Raw genomic sequence first — 16,435 nt, forward strand, 5'->3', positions numbered from 1 at the left:
CCTGTGGCCCCTCGCCCCAGCTGGCCCCGTTAATGATCAGGCCCCAATCAGAGGTGGGCCAGTGGCCAACCTCCTGAGCCCCCTATCTCCCACTGGCTTGGCCCAATTGGCCCCATTGGGGCAGGCTGGCTGGCTAGACTCCACCCATGTATGAATTCATGCACCCGGCCACTAATATGTTATAAAAGGCTTTTTAGGGGTTATTAATCAAATTCTAAAGTGCAAAAGAAGGAAATCATTTGTCTTGCTAAGACATTCTTAGTATCTTCCAAAGCATTGTTTCTTGTAAACTCCTACTTTCAAGAATCCTATTTTCTTGTTACCTAGCTTAATAGGAATTTATAGGTAAGTGGTCAATTCTTAGATATATACATATATACCATCATTAGGCTCAGCAAGTAAACCTGATGAATTTTGTATCCCTAACCCAAGGGACTATTTGCCTGAAATATTCTAGATATAAAGATTGATTAGAGCCCTAACCAATTTGGCTCAGTGGATAGAGCATCGGCCTGCAGACTCAAGGGTCCCAGGTTTGATTCTGGTCAAGGGCATGTACCTTGGTTGTGGGCACATTCCCAGTAGGGGGTGTGCAGAAGGCAGCTAATGGATGTTTCTAACTCTATCCCTCTTCCTTCTTCTCTGTAAAAAAATCAATAAAATATATTTTAAAAAAAGATTGATTAGTTAAAATAAAATAAATTTAAAGAATTGATATAAAGATCAGTGAGTTTACTGAAGAAATGCATCTGTATAGAAGAATGAATTTATTTATTTTATTATTTTTTTTAAAATATATTTTATTGATTTTATACAGAGAGGAAGGAAGAGGGAGAGAGCGAGAAACATCGATGAGAGAGAATCATCGACCAGCTGCCTCTTGCACACCCCCTACTGGGGATGTGCCCGCAACCATGGTACATGCCCTTGACCGGAATCGAACCTGGGACCTTTCAGTCTGCAGGCCGATGCTCTATCCATTGAGCTAAACCTGTTTCGGCAGAAGAATGAATTTAGTAGTGGACAGAATCAGTCATAAAATCATGTTCTAAAATAAATACATATCGCCCTAGCTGGTTTGGCTTAGTGCCAGCTTGTGGACTGAAGGGTCCCAAGTTTGATTCCGGTCAAGGGCACATGCCCAGGTTATGGGCTCGATCCCCAGTAGGGGGCATGCAGGAGATACCTGACCAGTGATTCTCATCATTGATGTTTCTATCTTTTCTCCCTCTTCCTCTCTAAAATCAATAAAAATATATTTTAAAATAAATACACATCAGGGTGGGCAGAAAGAAAGTACGAGAACAAGACAGGCAGAATATATTTGGGAGGAAAAAGGGAAAAGTGCATAAAAACATACCACCTAATTAATTCAAGGTAAATTCAGGTAAGATTAAAAAAACAAATTATATTGAATGATCAAGAAAATGGTAGATGTACAAGAATAATGGGATTGAAAGGAAACAAGGGTTCAGATCTTTACTGCATTCTGTTTTGAAGTTTTGATAGCCTGAGTTTTGAGGGCATAAAGAAAGAGCATCCATCATCCATCATTAGAAACTTTTTGGAAGACCACATCTGGAAGCCAAACACATGTTTTAGAGCTAAAGCATACTTTTAGGGTTTTGTTGTTTTTTCACTAAGGACAAAGGGTGGGGTGTAATAGGGATAGAGAGAAGTAATCAGGAGGATTTAGCTAATAACTTTCTCAGACTTGCATTCTTCTTTTTCTTTGGTTCTTTAATATACAACTATATATATGTGTGTGTGTGTGTGTGTGTGTGTGTGTGTGTGTGTGTGTTTGTGTATATATAAAATGTTTTACAACAAAATGTACTGATACTTTGCTCTCTTAAGTAGCCTTATCCTATTATAAAAAATTAAAGCCCACTATGAACATATTATATCAGACAGAACACCTCAGAGAAAGAGAATCCTTGGACTGAGATGGAGAAAATCAGAGTTTGTGTTCGAAAACGTCCTCTGGGCATAAGGGAGGTACGTCGTGGAGAAATTAATATTATTACTGTAGAAGACAAAGAAACTCTACTTGTTCATGAGAAGAAAGAAGCAGTTGACCTCACACAATATATTCTGCAGGTATGATGCTTTCCTTTTGTGTTTGAAACTAATATTATCAAGTACGTCAAATTTTTGCTTTTTGTTTGAATGGCAGCATACAAATCCCAATTTTCAGTTTCTGGTTTGGGTATTGTCATTCATCTCTGATGTGATAGTGCATTAAATCATTGATACCCTGAAATTTTTTTTAATATCATGCAGTGGCAGATACTAAAACATAATTTCTCCACTTTGGTACAGTAGGGTTGTATCATATATCCACTTAACATGCTTTAAGTGAACTTAATGATACAATGGAACCTTGTTTCTTGAACTTAATTTGTTTCAGAAGGCTGTTAGAAAACTGAATCATTTTTCCCATTAGAAAAATATAAATGGAATTAATTCGTTCTAGACCCCCAAATGGTTCCCTGGTTTTTATTTTTTTTATTTTTATTTTTTAAATATATTTTATTGATTTTTACAGAGAGGAAGGGAGATGGATAGAGAGTTAGAAACATCGATGAGAGAGAGACATTGATCAGCTGCTTCCTGCACACCCCCTACTCAAGATGTGCCCTCAACCAAGGAATCGAACCCGGGACCTTTCAGTCTGTAGGCCGACGCTCTATCCCAGTGTTTTTCAACCTTTTTTGGGCAAAGGCACACTTGTTTCATGAAAAAAATCACGAGGCACACCACCATTAAAAAATGTTAAAAAATTTAACTCTGTGCCTACATTGACTATATATAAAGTAATTCTCTTGAATAGGAATCAAATAAACACAAAGAAAGTATTTTATAATTACTTTATTATGAAATATTAAGTAAACAAAATAGTGAAAAATTATAAAATTCTTGTCTTGTCTGCACCTATGGCACACCAGGCAACATTGTGCCGCGGAACAGCGGTTGAAAAACGCTGCTCTATCCACTGAGCCAAACTGGTTTTGGCTGGTCACAAATTCTTAATTCTCACCTGTCTCTCACAGTGTGAACTCACTCTATTGAGTGTGAGGCTGGAGTTTAATAATAGGGGATTTATTTTCAAGCAACAAAGCCCTAGGTTGCAAGCCAACTGCTTATTTTTATGCCCAACTGTCTTCAAATTTAGACTTCATTTGGTGGAAATTGGGCTCTTTGAACATATCTCTTTGTAGTGGGTAGTGGGTGAACATAATCCAGGGATATAATTTCGCATGTAACATATAAGGGTTTAAATAAAACACTAGTTGCTCGGACACACAAAAAATGTTCAGTCATTGCCAGAATGATCATAAAAAGTCCAACGAGAAAGGATTTGATATTGAAATAAGTTCTAAACTGATAACTCTTCAGTCTCAGAGGGAAGCAGCAAACCCCATAGATGGAAGATACTGTAACTTAGGTACTCCTAAAATTGTGAAGCAGTTGTGAATCATCTAAATGGGAATTAAGACTTTCTCTTGCTCTGAATCTGCCCCCCTATGACATTCATATTATATTCATCCTACTCTTCTCTGCTCTCACTCTCTTGCCTCAAAACCCAGTGATTGGTAGAAAGAAAAAAAGTGGTAAGTAATCTGGTGAGCTTACTCTACTGGAACAAACGCTTTAACATTGAAGTCAAATTGTTACCACTTTCCCCTCTTTTACACTTGCATTCCTCTTCTTTTTCTTTGGTTACCAAAATTGGGTTTAAAAGTAACATTCAAAATAATCCACTGACTCTTTCTATGGGCACTAAATTACTAGGCCACTATATAACTAAGCCAGACACTTTAATAGCTTTATCGATTGCTGATCAATGCACAGTCTATTAGGTTTAGGTGGGAGGTATTTATTTAGAAGATGGTCCAAATGATCAATTACTTATAATGATATCTAGTTCCATAGTTACTTTCAGCCATGGTAATAGCCCTATCCAATCACTATCTACCCAAGACTGCCTTAATGATGCTCCTGTCACAATAATTCCCTCTGGGAGGCATCAGCTTATCTTTTGTATTTTTCCATTATACCAAAACACAATAACCTTACTTCTTTGTTATTACCATTGATCAATATTTATTGAATACCTATAGTTTCCATAGCACTTTTTCTGCTGTTTGAACTTTGGACCTTTGCTCTCATAGGTCAAAGTCCTTACCTATCAATGTTATAATATAAGTGTTGGGAGGGCTCCCTCACCTTTCCTTTTCTTCAGTAGAGGGAAAAAAAGGGGGAAATTTATAGCCAATAAATATTGATCCAAGATTCTTTATTTTAAACTTATTTGGGAATTAAAACAATGTGTTTGTGTTCGTTAAATATTCTATCCTTTCACATCTTTTGTGACTTAGTCTATATGATTATATACATGTAGTGTGCTATACTGCCTTCCATTAAATTTTATTTCAATATAGTAAGTGAAAAAACAAGGAAACAAAGCTGTATGTTTCAATCTAATTTTTTTTATTTTTGCTTATTGATTGATTTTTTTAGTGAGAGAGAGGGAAACATCAACTTGTTGTTCCACTTATTTATACATTCATTGGTTGATTTATGTATATGCCTTGACTGGGATCGAACCCACAACCTTGGTGTAACAGGACAACACTTCAACCATCTGAGCTACCTAATCGGGGCTCCAATTTCTTGAATAAAGAAAAAATATTAGAGGGGGAAAAAGATGGTACTGAAACATATCAAAAGTCAACAGTGGTGAGAGCATTTAAAATCTTGCTTTCTAGCAATGCCATCAGTTTGGCTGAAATAAACTCTTATAAAAAAATTTTTAAGTCTACAGTGGCTATCTCTGAGTAGTAAGATTTACAAATAATTTTAATTTCTTCTCTATTGTTTTCCATGCTTTTGAATCTAGAGTTAGCTGTGTTATTAATTTTATATGGACAAAGAAAAACTTTAGGATATGATAGATTCACCTATTTCAAAATTAAAAGGCACAAAAATGTATGCAATGAGAGTGTCTCTCTAATCCTATTTCCTCTTTGAAGGCAACCAATATTACCTGTTACAAGATACAAGATTACCTGTATCTTCCCAGAGATATTTTATAAATATACATTATTTTTATAATCTGAAAAAAAACTTTAAACATAAACTATGGAGCTCTGATTATATCAAGGCCAAAGTGTGTATAAATCCACTCTCATTGATAAAGTATGATCAAATTAAAGTATATGTGATGCAAAGGACTTTATGAATTATAATAATCTTGCATATTCACATATCCTTCATGAAAAATACCTATAAAAGTACTAGAAAACTTGATACCTAAATTCTATTGAAAGGTAGATAAATGCATCAATAAATGCTTTTCTAAGGTGTTTTACTCAAGATCTAAAGTTATTTACTAATACTTAGAGAAGAAAAGGAAAATCAGCCATTAAATAAAAGCCAAAAAATGTATTCCCACATTTATTTCTGTCCATTTGTTTCTTATTTTCTTGAGAAGTGTCAAATATATAAAATGTATTTTGTTTTTTATCTCATACTTAACTATAAAGATCATTGATGATATTTGAGCAATGAATGGATTTGACTCCTTGCTTAAAGACCAGTTATGAATTAGATATAAATCACGTTCACTAAAGCCAGATTTTAGGTATATATTTTATTCTTTATTATTGCCATTTCCAAGCTTAATAAAAAATATAATGAACCCATATATACCTTATCACCCAAATTCAACAATTATGAACATTTTACTGCTCTTGAAATCATATATTTTCAAAGTACTTAAAGTTCATAGATCTCTCTTTTTTAAAATTTTTTATTAAATTATTTTCTTTGTACATATACCATTGCCCCAGATCTCTCTTTTTTTATGCCTCTTAAATACTTTATTGTTTATTTATATTTACTTTTTAAAAAGTATTTTACTGATTTTTTTACAGAGAGGAGGAGAGAGGGATAGAGAGTTAGAAACATCGATGAGAGAGAATCATCGATTAGCTGCCTCTTGCACATCCCCTACCGGGGATGTGCCGGCAACCAATGTATAATACATGCCCTTGACCGGAATCAAACCTGGGACCTTTCATTCCGCAGGCCGACGCTCTATCCATTAAGCCAAACGGGTTTCGGGTATTTATTTACTTTTTAAAAATTTTATTTACAGATCTCTTTATCATGCTGCACAGATTCATTATTTTCTCACCTCCCAACTTTTGGAGATTTTTTTCCTGATAAATTTGGCTTTGTGGCCCCAGTTTCTTCTTAGATGACCTAGCAAATTTCCATTGTAATGTAATGTAATGTAACATGAAACAGTATTGAACCTGAGGTAGAATCACCCCCACAGTAAATTAATCCAAGTTGACTTTTCTGGACTTGCCCATACTATTTTTCCTTAACCAGATATTATAGCAGGTCCAAGAAGTAGCAGACAGTAGGACCTCATATCTCATTCATTATTAATGGACAGCCATTATGATGCTGTCCATTCAGGCTTGAGATTTGGGAATCATCTTGGATTCCTTTTTCCAACTTCAGTCAGTTGCCAACTTTTTCATGCATTTATCTCCTTTATTTCTATTATTATCATCTCATTTAGATCCTTTTCACCTCACCCTAAACTACCTAATATTCCTGTTCCCCAGTCCATTCACAGTGTGAAGCCAGATTAATCTTCTAATAAAGTGGCTCAGATCATGATCCCTTTCCCTGTAAAGTTTTTTTATTGTCCTTTTTTACTGTTGCTGAATTAAATATGAACATTTCACCACCACCCTTAGTCTTAAGACCTCTCTACAGCGTAGTCATAACTCATTATTCTAGTCTTCTTTACTTTTCTACTTACCAAGATCCTATATTTCAATCACATTGAATTCCCTAAACATTCCTTGTGGTTTCCTGCTTTGACTCTGCTCATGTTCCCACAGTGCTTACTTAGAATACCTTTATCACTACCTCTCAAATTCCTCTTCTTTCCCCATGGCTCATTCCCAGTACAGTCTTTCCCAACCAGAAAATAGGTTTCTCCTTTGAATTTCACATGTACATATCTTTCAAGTTTTTTCTACCTTATAGTAATCTGTATTAACATCTTTAGGTGGTAGAGTGGAGTAATGACAGGTAATATCTTTATCTTTGGATCCCTTGAAGTGCCTACTGTAATACACATCCTACCAGAAGAGCAGTCAATGTTTATGAAATGAAAAGTTAAGCTATATAGCCCTGGCTAATGTTACTCAGTAGTTAGAATGTCGGCCCACCCACCAAAAGGTCTCAGGTTTGATTCCTGATCAAGAGCATGTACCTGGGTTTCAGGTTCATCCCCAGCCAGGTGGGGGGAAGGGCATGCAGGAAACAACCAGTCAATGTGTTTCTCATGTCAGTGTTCTCCCCATCTCCTTTCCCCTTCCCTCCCTCGCCCCCTCCTGCCCTCCCTTCCACTCTCTCTAAAAATCAATGGAAAAAATATGAACATTTGATCCTCTATGTGGATTAAAAAAAAAAAAAAGTTGAGCTATATATTGGGTCGGCAACTAAGTAATTGCGGGTTTCACACATATATGGCTTCAGTTGAATTTTTAGGTTTGCAGACGTAGTACAAATGTAAAACACATTTTGTTATTTGATAGTTGGCTATTCAGCTGTTAATCAGTAAAAAAAGTTTTTTGATCTGTTTTGTAGTTTTCGTTTGGCGTTTGTTAAAAAATGGAAAATCAAAAGGAACATTTTCGTCATATTTTGCTTTTTTATTTCCTCAAAGGAAAAAACGCATCGCAAGCTCATAAAAAGTTATGTGCTGTTTATGGTGACGAAGCCTTAAAAGAACGGCAGTGTCAAAATTGGTTTGCCAAATTTCGTCCTGGTGATTTTTCACTCAAAGATGAAAAACGCTCTGGTCGTCCAGTTGAAGTTGATGACGCCCTAATCAAAGCAATAATCAATTCAGACTGTCACAGTACAACACGTGAGATTGCAGAGAAGCTTCATGTATCACATACATGCATTGAAAATCACTTAAAACAACTTGGCTATGTTTTAAAACTCGATACATGGGTTCCTCACGAAATTAAAGAATCACAGTTAACGCAACGCATTAGCAGCTGCGATTTGCTAAAGAAACGTAATGAAAATGATCCATTTTTAAAATGACTGATAACTGGCAATGAAAAATGGGTTGTTTACAACAATATCAAGCGGAAAAGATCGTGGAGCAGGCCAGGTGAACCAACTCAAACAACATCAAAAGCTGATATTCATCAAAAGAAGGTTTTGTTATCAGTTTGGTGGGATTACAAAGGAATTGTCTACTTTGAACTCTTACCACCCAACCGAACGATCAATTCAGATGTCTACATTGAACAACTAACGAAATTAAACAATGCAGTTGAAGAAAAGCGGCCCGAATTGACAAATTGAAAAGGTGTTGTATTCCATCATGACAATGCAAGGCCACACACATCTTTGGTCACTCGGCAAAAATTAATGGAGCTTGGTTGGGATGTTTTGCCACATCCACCATATAGTCCTGACCTTGCACCATCTGATTACTTTTTGTTTCGATCTTTACAAAACTCCTTGAATGGTAAAAATTTCAATAATGATGATGATGTCAAATCGTACCTGATTCAGTTTTTTGCTAATAAAAACCAGAAGTTTTTTGAACGTGGGATTATGATGCTGCCTGAAAGATGGCAAAAGGTCATTGATCAAAATGGGCAATACATTACAGAATAAAGTTATTTAGTTCCATGAAAAAATTGTCTTTGATTTTCTTTAAAAAATCCGCAATTACTTAGCTGCCGACCCAATATATATATCTTTTTGTAAATATATATTTTATTGATTTTTTTACAGAGAGGAAGAGAGAGGGATAGAGAGTCAGAAACATTAATGAGAGAGAATCATGGATCAGCTGCTTCTTGAATGCCCCCACTGGGGATGTGCCCGCAGCCAAGGTACATGCCCTTGACCGGAATTGAACCTGGGACCTTTCAGTCTGCAGGCTGACACTCTATTCTCTGAGCCAAACAGGTTTCTGCAGAGTTGAGCTATATATTCCTCCATAATTTCTCCCAAATGTCAAATGCATTAGTAGTAGCTGGGATATGAAGATAATCTCCATAGAATTCAGTCTCTCCTGGATCTACAGAGGATTGGCTCACTCTTGTATTCATCAATTTAATTTACTTCACTTAAGAGAACAAAAATTGTGTGTCTTCATTTTTTATATTATAAGAATATGTCTAACAGAGATCTCAAGTAAAAGAAGACCCTACCCTGTCACTTGACAGTTATTGATTGCTTGTTTATTCCTAAGTTTGTCACCGTCAGTTACTATTAGTTTAAAGATTTATTTATGCCTTTATCATGTGCTAACTAGAATAGTGGTGAATAAAATGTCTCTTTCTATAAAAACTTCTTTTTCAGCATGTTTTTTATTTTGATGAAGTCTTTGGTGAGGCATGCACCAATCAGGATGTATATATGAAGACTACTCACCCACTCATTCAGCATGTTTTCAATGGGTATGATAGTAATTTTTTGCTTCTCTTGTTTCTTATTTTCTGTTTTCCATAAGTTATATTTTAAAAAACAAACATGAGCTATGCCTTTTTGTTTCTTTGAATTAAATATTAATTTGTGTTTTAATCTTATAAATTTAAATTACTCTCTTCTGAAAAATTTTGTGTCTCTATAGAATTTACCAAGCATTTAGGAATTTTCAGCAAAATTTTCTTTTATACTGATGATATTGATTCTCTGTGCTTAGTGGAAAAATATAAGCTGACAACAATATAATTTCATCAAAGTCCTCAGAATAAAAAGGTTTTAGTGGTCATAGTTAGTTTGAACTTTTGATACTAGGAGTTATATATTCTGACTATTAATTTTTTTCCTTGGAGTAGGATAGGTAAGTGACTATAAGTTATTCACCATTCATAAATATATTTTTAAAAATTTGAAATAATTATTTGCATTTAGTAAATACTAAGGTAGTAGGGGCTTCTGTTGTATATTTAAAATGTAGGCATGTATGTCAAAAATTTGCTAGAGTCACAGATTTCAGAATATTTTCACTTTTATTTTTTAAAATAACTTTTACAATATTAAAAAAAAAATTGAAGTGTAATTTATGTGCAATAAGATACACAGATGTTAAGAAGTATTTAGGTTTGATGAGTTTTGATAATTGTATACATTCAACTAATCAATACCTGGAACAAGATACAGAACATTTCCACCACCCCAGAAAGTTTTTTTGTGTCCCTTTTAGTTAATTCCACACCATCATCCTCAAGTCTTATATAACCTCGGACCTGCTTTCTGTCCCTAGAAATTAGTTTTTCTTGTTCTAGAATGTCATAGAAATAGAAATAATATATTTTTTGTATTAGTACATCTTGTTGCATGTACCTGTTGTTTTTTACTCCTGGGTAATATTTCCTTCTATGAATATACCAAAATTTGTTTATTATTTTTCTGTTGATTTACATTTGGGTTTCGACTTTCTTATACAAGTCTTTTTGTAGACATCTTTTCATTTATCTTGGGTAAAAATCTAGAAATGGAATTGTTGGGTTATAGGGTAGGTTGTTTAAAAAAAGTCAAACAGGATCAGCAGATGTGGTTCAGTGGTTGAGCATTGACATAAGAATCAGGAGGTCATGGTTCAATTCCCTAACAGGGCACATGCCTGGGTTTCAGACTCAACCCCCCAGTAGAGGGCACTCAGGAGGCAGGCAGTCGATGATTCTCTCTCATCATTGATGTTTGTCTCTCCCTCTCTCTTTCTCCCTGAAATCAATTAAAAAAAAAAAAAAAGTCAAGCCGAAACCGGTTTGGCTCAGTGGATAGAGTGTCGGCCTACAGACAGAAGGGTCCCGGGTTCGATTCCGGTCAAGGGCATATACCTTGGTTGCAGGCACATCCCCAATGGGCGATGTGCAGGAGGCAGCTAATCGATGTGTCTCTCTCATCTATGTTTCTGACTCTCTATTCCTCTCTCTTCCTCTCTGTAAAAAATCAATAAGATATATATATTTTTTTTTTTTTTTAAATATATTTTTATTGATTTTTATACAGAGAGGAAGGGAGAGAGATAGAGAGTTAGAAACATCGATGAGAGAGAGTCAACGATCAGCCGCCTCTTGCACACCCCCCACTGGGGATATGCCCGCAACCAAGGCACATGCCCTTGACCGGAATCGAACCCGGGACCCTTCAGTCCCCAAGCCGACGCTCTATCCATTGAGCCAAACCGGTCCCGGCAAGATATATTTTAAAAAATAAAAAAAGTCAAACAATTTTTCCATGCATTACTTTATAGTCCCAACAGAAATATATGAGAATTGCAGTTCTGCATCCTCACCATACTTGGCATTGTCAGCCTTTTTTATTTTAGCCAATCTAATTGGTATGGAACTGTATGTATCTCAATGTGTTTTTAATTTTAATTTTCCTATTGCCTAATGATGTTAAGCATCTTTTCATGTGCTTATTGGTCATTTATATATCTTAATTTGTTCATTTTTATTGTCTTTTTATTATTGTTTTGTAGAAGTCATTTACATTTTTTATTATTATTCGTATCACTAGGCTAGAAAAGTAAAATATCGTTCAGATTCAGTTTCTTATGCACCAAATCTGTTTGAGAGAGTAAGTTTTTAAAATAAGTTAGAATTTGAATGTTAAAGACAGTACCAATAAAAAATAAAAGATTTGTGCATGGTACAGATCTCAGAGTGATTTAGTACTACATTGTTTGGTCCCATAATACTCCGGTAATCTTAGCTTCCAACTCCTCTTAAAATGTACTATGATTGGCAGGTGGTCTTTTAACTATCCTTTCCACCTCATTCTGTATACAAACAAAGTGTATACACACATCTATCCAAATGCAAGGATAGTGATTCTCACTTAGAATCACAGGACATCAGAACTAGAAAGGATCTTAGAAATTAAGTAACCCAGCAATTTATTGCTAAAAGTGAAAACTTTGTGAGTTATTACTCAAATATTTTTCTTACATTGATTTCACCTTTGCCTAAACGTCTTTAATATTCGTATGAATGGTCACTACCATCATATTTTTCTTAATATCTATTATTTATTGATTTGATTCTCATTACTTTTTTCACCAAATGTGTCTTTCCAAATTAACACAAAATCACGTTCTCTGGGATCCTCTAAGGCAGCGGTCGCCAACCTTTCGGATCCCACGGACCACCAGTGGTCCGCAGGTCACCAGTGGGCGACCGCTGCTCTAAGGCATCCAGCAGGAGTTCTTATTTCCTTATCTTCCAGAGTTGTCCTGCGGTCTTACCAGTTCCATAAAAATCCCTGTCAGAAAACTGATGTGCTGCTTTGAGAATTATTTTTCCTCTTCCTGTGTTTTTAGCATGTAAAGCCCTCCTCTCTTTAAAGGATGTATGTTATAGCTGAATTTTGCCCAGTATTCTTTTTCAAGCTGACTTTTGTCATTAAAAACCTATGGGTAGATCAGTATTTCTCTCATATATTAGTAATGCAAATTATTCTTCCCTCAGAGGCAGTGCCACTTGCTTTGCATATGGGCAGACAGGTGCTGGAAAGACCTACACCATGATAGGAACTCATCAGAACCCAGGACTGTATGCTCTGGCTGCGAAAGACATCTTCAGACAACTGGAAGTGCCGCAGCCAAGAAGGCACCTCTTTGTGTGGATCAGCTTCTATGAAATCTACTGCGGACAGCTTTATGACCTCCTAAATAGAAGAAAAAGGTACTGGATATGAGTGGGAAACTGTGAATCTGTTCATTATTGTTTTCAGCTAGAGTCCACTGAATCATGGTATTTAATGACAGTGTTTGGTTCATTAATGCCCTTTCATGAAATGAGAGTCTCCTGAATCAGATACATATTTTTTAAACTGTCAGTTTAGCTAGAGAAAGATATAAATTAGCCTTTCATTGGTAATTTTTCAAGTGATCAATATCCTAATATTTACCCAAAGATTATCCCTTTTATTTTGGTTTTTGAAAAAGATCTAATTTGAGGAGGTCAGGAAATCAACATATATGTAAATCCCTTTTTATTCTTTTGACCTATTATTACATAAACTATAATGTTTTCTACTTTCTCTTATTTTTCCTCTTCAATAATCTTAGGGTAAGTTTTGTGATAGTTCTGCTAAGTCAGTAAATAGAGAAGAAAATCTCATTAGACTTATAATTCTTATAAAGCTTAAACTGTTGCCCTTGCAACATAATAGTAATTTAGAAAGTATTCAGCAATTCTGATTTTAAATCCCTATTGTATTTTGATGGCCTAAAATTTTACTTAGGTTGAAACAGATGACAGAGTAGGAGGGAACAAAGTTGTGAAGGTATCTACTTGGGGGGGGGAAAGGGAGAAGAGAAGTAGGGGAGATGAAGGGATAAGAGTTTGTAATGACAGAATTAACCAGACATGAGACATGTTAGGAATAGAATAGCAACACCAAGTGGAGAGGAGTGAGTCGAGGCTGAACATGGTAGAAGGCTGGGGAAACCAAATCAGTGAAATAACCCATAGCAAAGGTTTCCGAAAGGACATGAAGTTCTGTGTGCTCCAGGCAAGTCCTGGAGGGGAGGGGAGGTGAGGAGCTGCTCCCGCTCAGCAGTGAAAGCATGATAGGTCAGCTCCATTGTAGAGGGGCACTAGAATATTGAGTAGCACAACCAGAGAGGCCACTGAGTGGGTTTAGGCAAGCCATAATCCTGTGGACTCTTCCAACAAAGAGGGACAGGTATGCCACAATCAGAAAATATATAGATCTTGGTGGTTCAGCTGTGCCAGATTAAGGAGGGCGCTATTCTAGGGCTGTTTGACGAAGAGTTGCCTTTCTTTTTTACCCTCTTTGTTTTGGTTTTAAAGCCTCAAGTTAGCTTAATCACAGCTTCTCTCCCAAGTCCCAGTAACCTTATTAGGGGCTCTTTCCAGTCAGAATGGCCACTTCCTCTAAACAATAGTTGGCCTGAGAATAAAGGCCACTGTTGTGTTGTGTATGTGGTTCATTTGTTTGTGGGAAGGGACAGATTATTCAACCATTGTGATGTGATTCTTTAATGAATGACCCGGGTATATTACCCTGTATATTTGCATTCTCTGATTATAGCCAAGGGGATGGGAATGCTTAGTCCTGGGTTTAAGCTTCTCTAGGGCTCACCCAGACTTATTCTATAAGTGTCTTGTGCTGTGGGTTTTTTTGTGATTTTTTGTTTGTTTGGTTTTGTATCTCTGGTTAATTAGCTAATATCTGTTTCCTCCCATTCTAGAACTTCTAAAATGTCCTGGTCCACTGATGGCACCCTCCTTGTTTGTTTAGAGCTTTTCTTTTAAAAAAAAAAAAAAAGAAAGTTAGAAACATCGATGAGAGAGAGACATCGATCAGCTGCTCCCTGAACACCCCCCACTGGGGATGTGCCCACAACCAAGGTACATGCCCCCGACTGAAATTGAACCTGGGACCCATCAGTCCATAAGCCGATGCTCTATCCACTGAGCCAAACCGGTTTTGGCTGTTTAGAGCTTTTTAAATTTGACCTGTTGTTTTCTTAATAAAATATATTTTCTATATTAATAGTCAGGCTTTGATAAATGTAGATAAAAGTATATATGCTCAGTCCACCTCTTAAACTAGAAACCAGAGTTTAAGGATCTTTAAATTAACTCTTAAATATAGAGGACAAATTGTTCTTATACCCTTGCATAAAAAGTGATGGAATCTTGCTTATAGGATTTAAAAATCTAGCAGTATATTTTAGGGTGTCCATTAGTAACCTTTCTGGGGGTGAGCTCAGGGCATAGGGCCTGGGAAGTATGTTCAGGAATAACATGTTCTTGCCTCTGCAGGCTCTTCGCAAGAGAAGATAGCAAGCATGTGGTACAGATCGTGGGACTGCGAGAGCTGCAGGTGGATAGCGTGGAGCTCCTCTTAGAGGTAACCCTCCCTTCTTCAGTGCACCATTGTAGCAGCCCAAGTACAGGGAAGAATTCATTTTGCTCTCGAACAAGCATAATGGACTCAGATTTAGTTAGGAAAATGTCGCTGCTTTCTCTAAGTTGGTTGTCTCACTGCCATGGTAGTGGGAGGAAGGGCAAGTGAGAGAACCAAATCATGAGAGGATTCTCTTGGGCCAGTTTCAAAAGCTGCTAATGAGTATTTCTCTGGTAGTAGGCTCTATGAAAAGCTGCTAGACAGAAATATTCTTATTTTAAATAAAAATTTAAATAGGTAATACTCTCACAGGGATTCAAAATTCAAAAGGTACAATGAAAATATCCCTTCCATTGCCTTTTCCTGAGGCAGCTAGTTCTGTTTGTTTTTTTATACCCTTCCAAAGGCATTTTAAAATTCTCTTTTATTAAAAGTTATCTTTTTATTATAACCAAAGTAACACTTGCTCATTATTACATCTAAGCATTAAAAATATGTAAAATAGCCTAAACCGGTTTGGCTCAGTGGTAGAGCGTCGGTCTGCGGACTGAAAGGTCCCAGGTTCGATTCCGGTCAGGGGCATGTACCTGAGTTGCAGGCAAGAGGCAGCTGGTTGATGTTTCTCTCTCATCGACGTTTCTAGCTCTCTCTCTCCCTTCCTCTCTGTGAAAAATCAATAAAATATATTATTTTAGAAAAATATGTAAAGTAGAAAAATAAAGTCTCCTCTAACTTACTGTACATTCTCCACTGAGATATCCACTGTTAATAGTTTAGAATAGTTAGATTTTTTTTCTCTTCTGGAATTTTATTAACTTACTATAGTTCACATACCGTAGAACTCACCTTGTTAAAGTGTATGCTTCAGTGGTTTCTTAATGTAGTTTTCTTATTAAGATACTAGAGGCCCGGTGCACAAAATGTGTGCACTGGGGCGGGAGGGGGGCGCTCCTCAGCCCAGCCCGCACCCTCTCACAGTCCGGGACCCCTTGCTCCTTACTGCTCTGCTCGCTGCTCCTTAGTGCTGCCACGGAGGTGGGAGAGGCTCCCGCCACGGCCGCTTCGCTCATCAGCCGTGAGCCCGGCTTCTGGCTGAGCGGCGCTCCTCCTGTGGGAGCGCACTGACCACCAGGGGGCAGCTCTGTCCTTTGGTGGTCAGTGCACGGCATAGCAACTGGTCATTCCACCATTCAGTCCGTTTGCATATTAGCCTTTTATTATGTAGCATTGATTTCAGAGAGGAAGGGAGAAGGAGAGAGGGAGGGAGAGGGGAGAGAGAGAAATAGAAACAATGATGAGAGACAATCATTGATCAGCTCCCTCCTGCACACCTCCTACTGGGGATCGAGTCTACAACCAGGCATGTGCCTTTGACTGGAATCTTTTGGTCCGCAGGCCAGCACTCTATCCACTGAACCAAACTGGCTAGGGTAAACTTTTAAAATAATACCCACCTTGCCCTAGCTGGTTTGGCTCA

The 16,435-nt window shown here is 36.9% G+C and overlaps 1 protein-coding gene across 5 annotated transcripts in view; it reads left to right on the forward strand.

Moving 5' to 3' along the window:
• KIF24 (kinesin family member 24) overlaps positions 1-16,435 on the forward strand; it is a 62,327-nt gene that overhangs the window by 13,965 nt on the left and 31,927 nt on the right. For all 5 annotated transcript variants that reach the window (XR_014796231.1, XM_084897945.1, XM_084897943.1 and 2 more), the window contains 4 exons: positions 1,911-2,100; positions 9,427-9,524; positions 12,546-12,761; positions 14,874-14,961. Coding sequence is in view for 4 of the 5 variants with exons in the window: in XM_084897945.1 (XP_084754071.1) it covers positions 1,911-2,100; positions 9,427-9,524; positions 12,546-12,761; positions 14,874-14,961 (592 nt within the window). In the remaining variant the exon portion in view is untranslated. The remainder of the gene's footprint in view (positions 1-1,910; positions 2,101-9,426; positions 9,525-12,545; positions 12,762-14,873; positions 14,962-16,435) is intronic.

The sequence above is a fragment of the Pipistrellus hanaki genome (assembly GCF_964339955.1).
Source record: "Pipistrellus hanaki genome assembly, chromosome: 11".
In the NCBI taxonomy this organism is placed as follows: domain Eukaryota; kingdom Metazoa; phylum Chordata; class Mammalia; order Chiroptera; family Vespertilionidae; genus Pipistrellus; species Pipistrellus hanaki.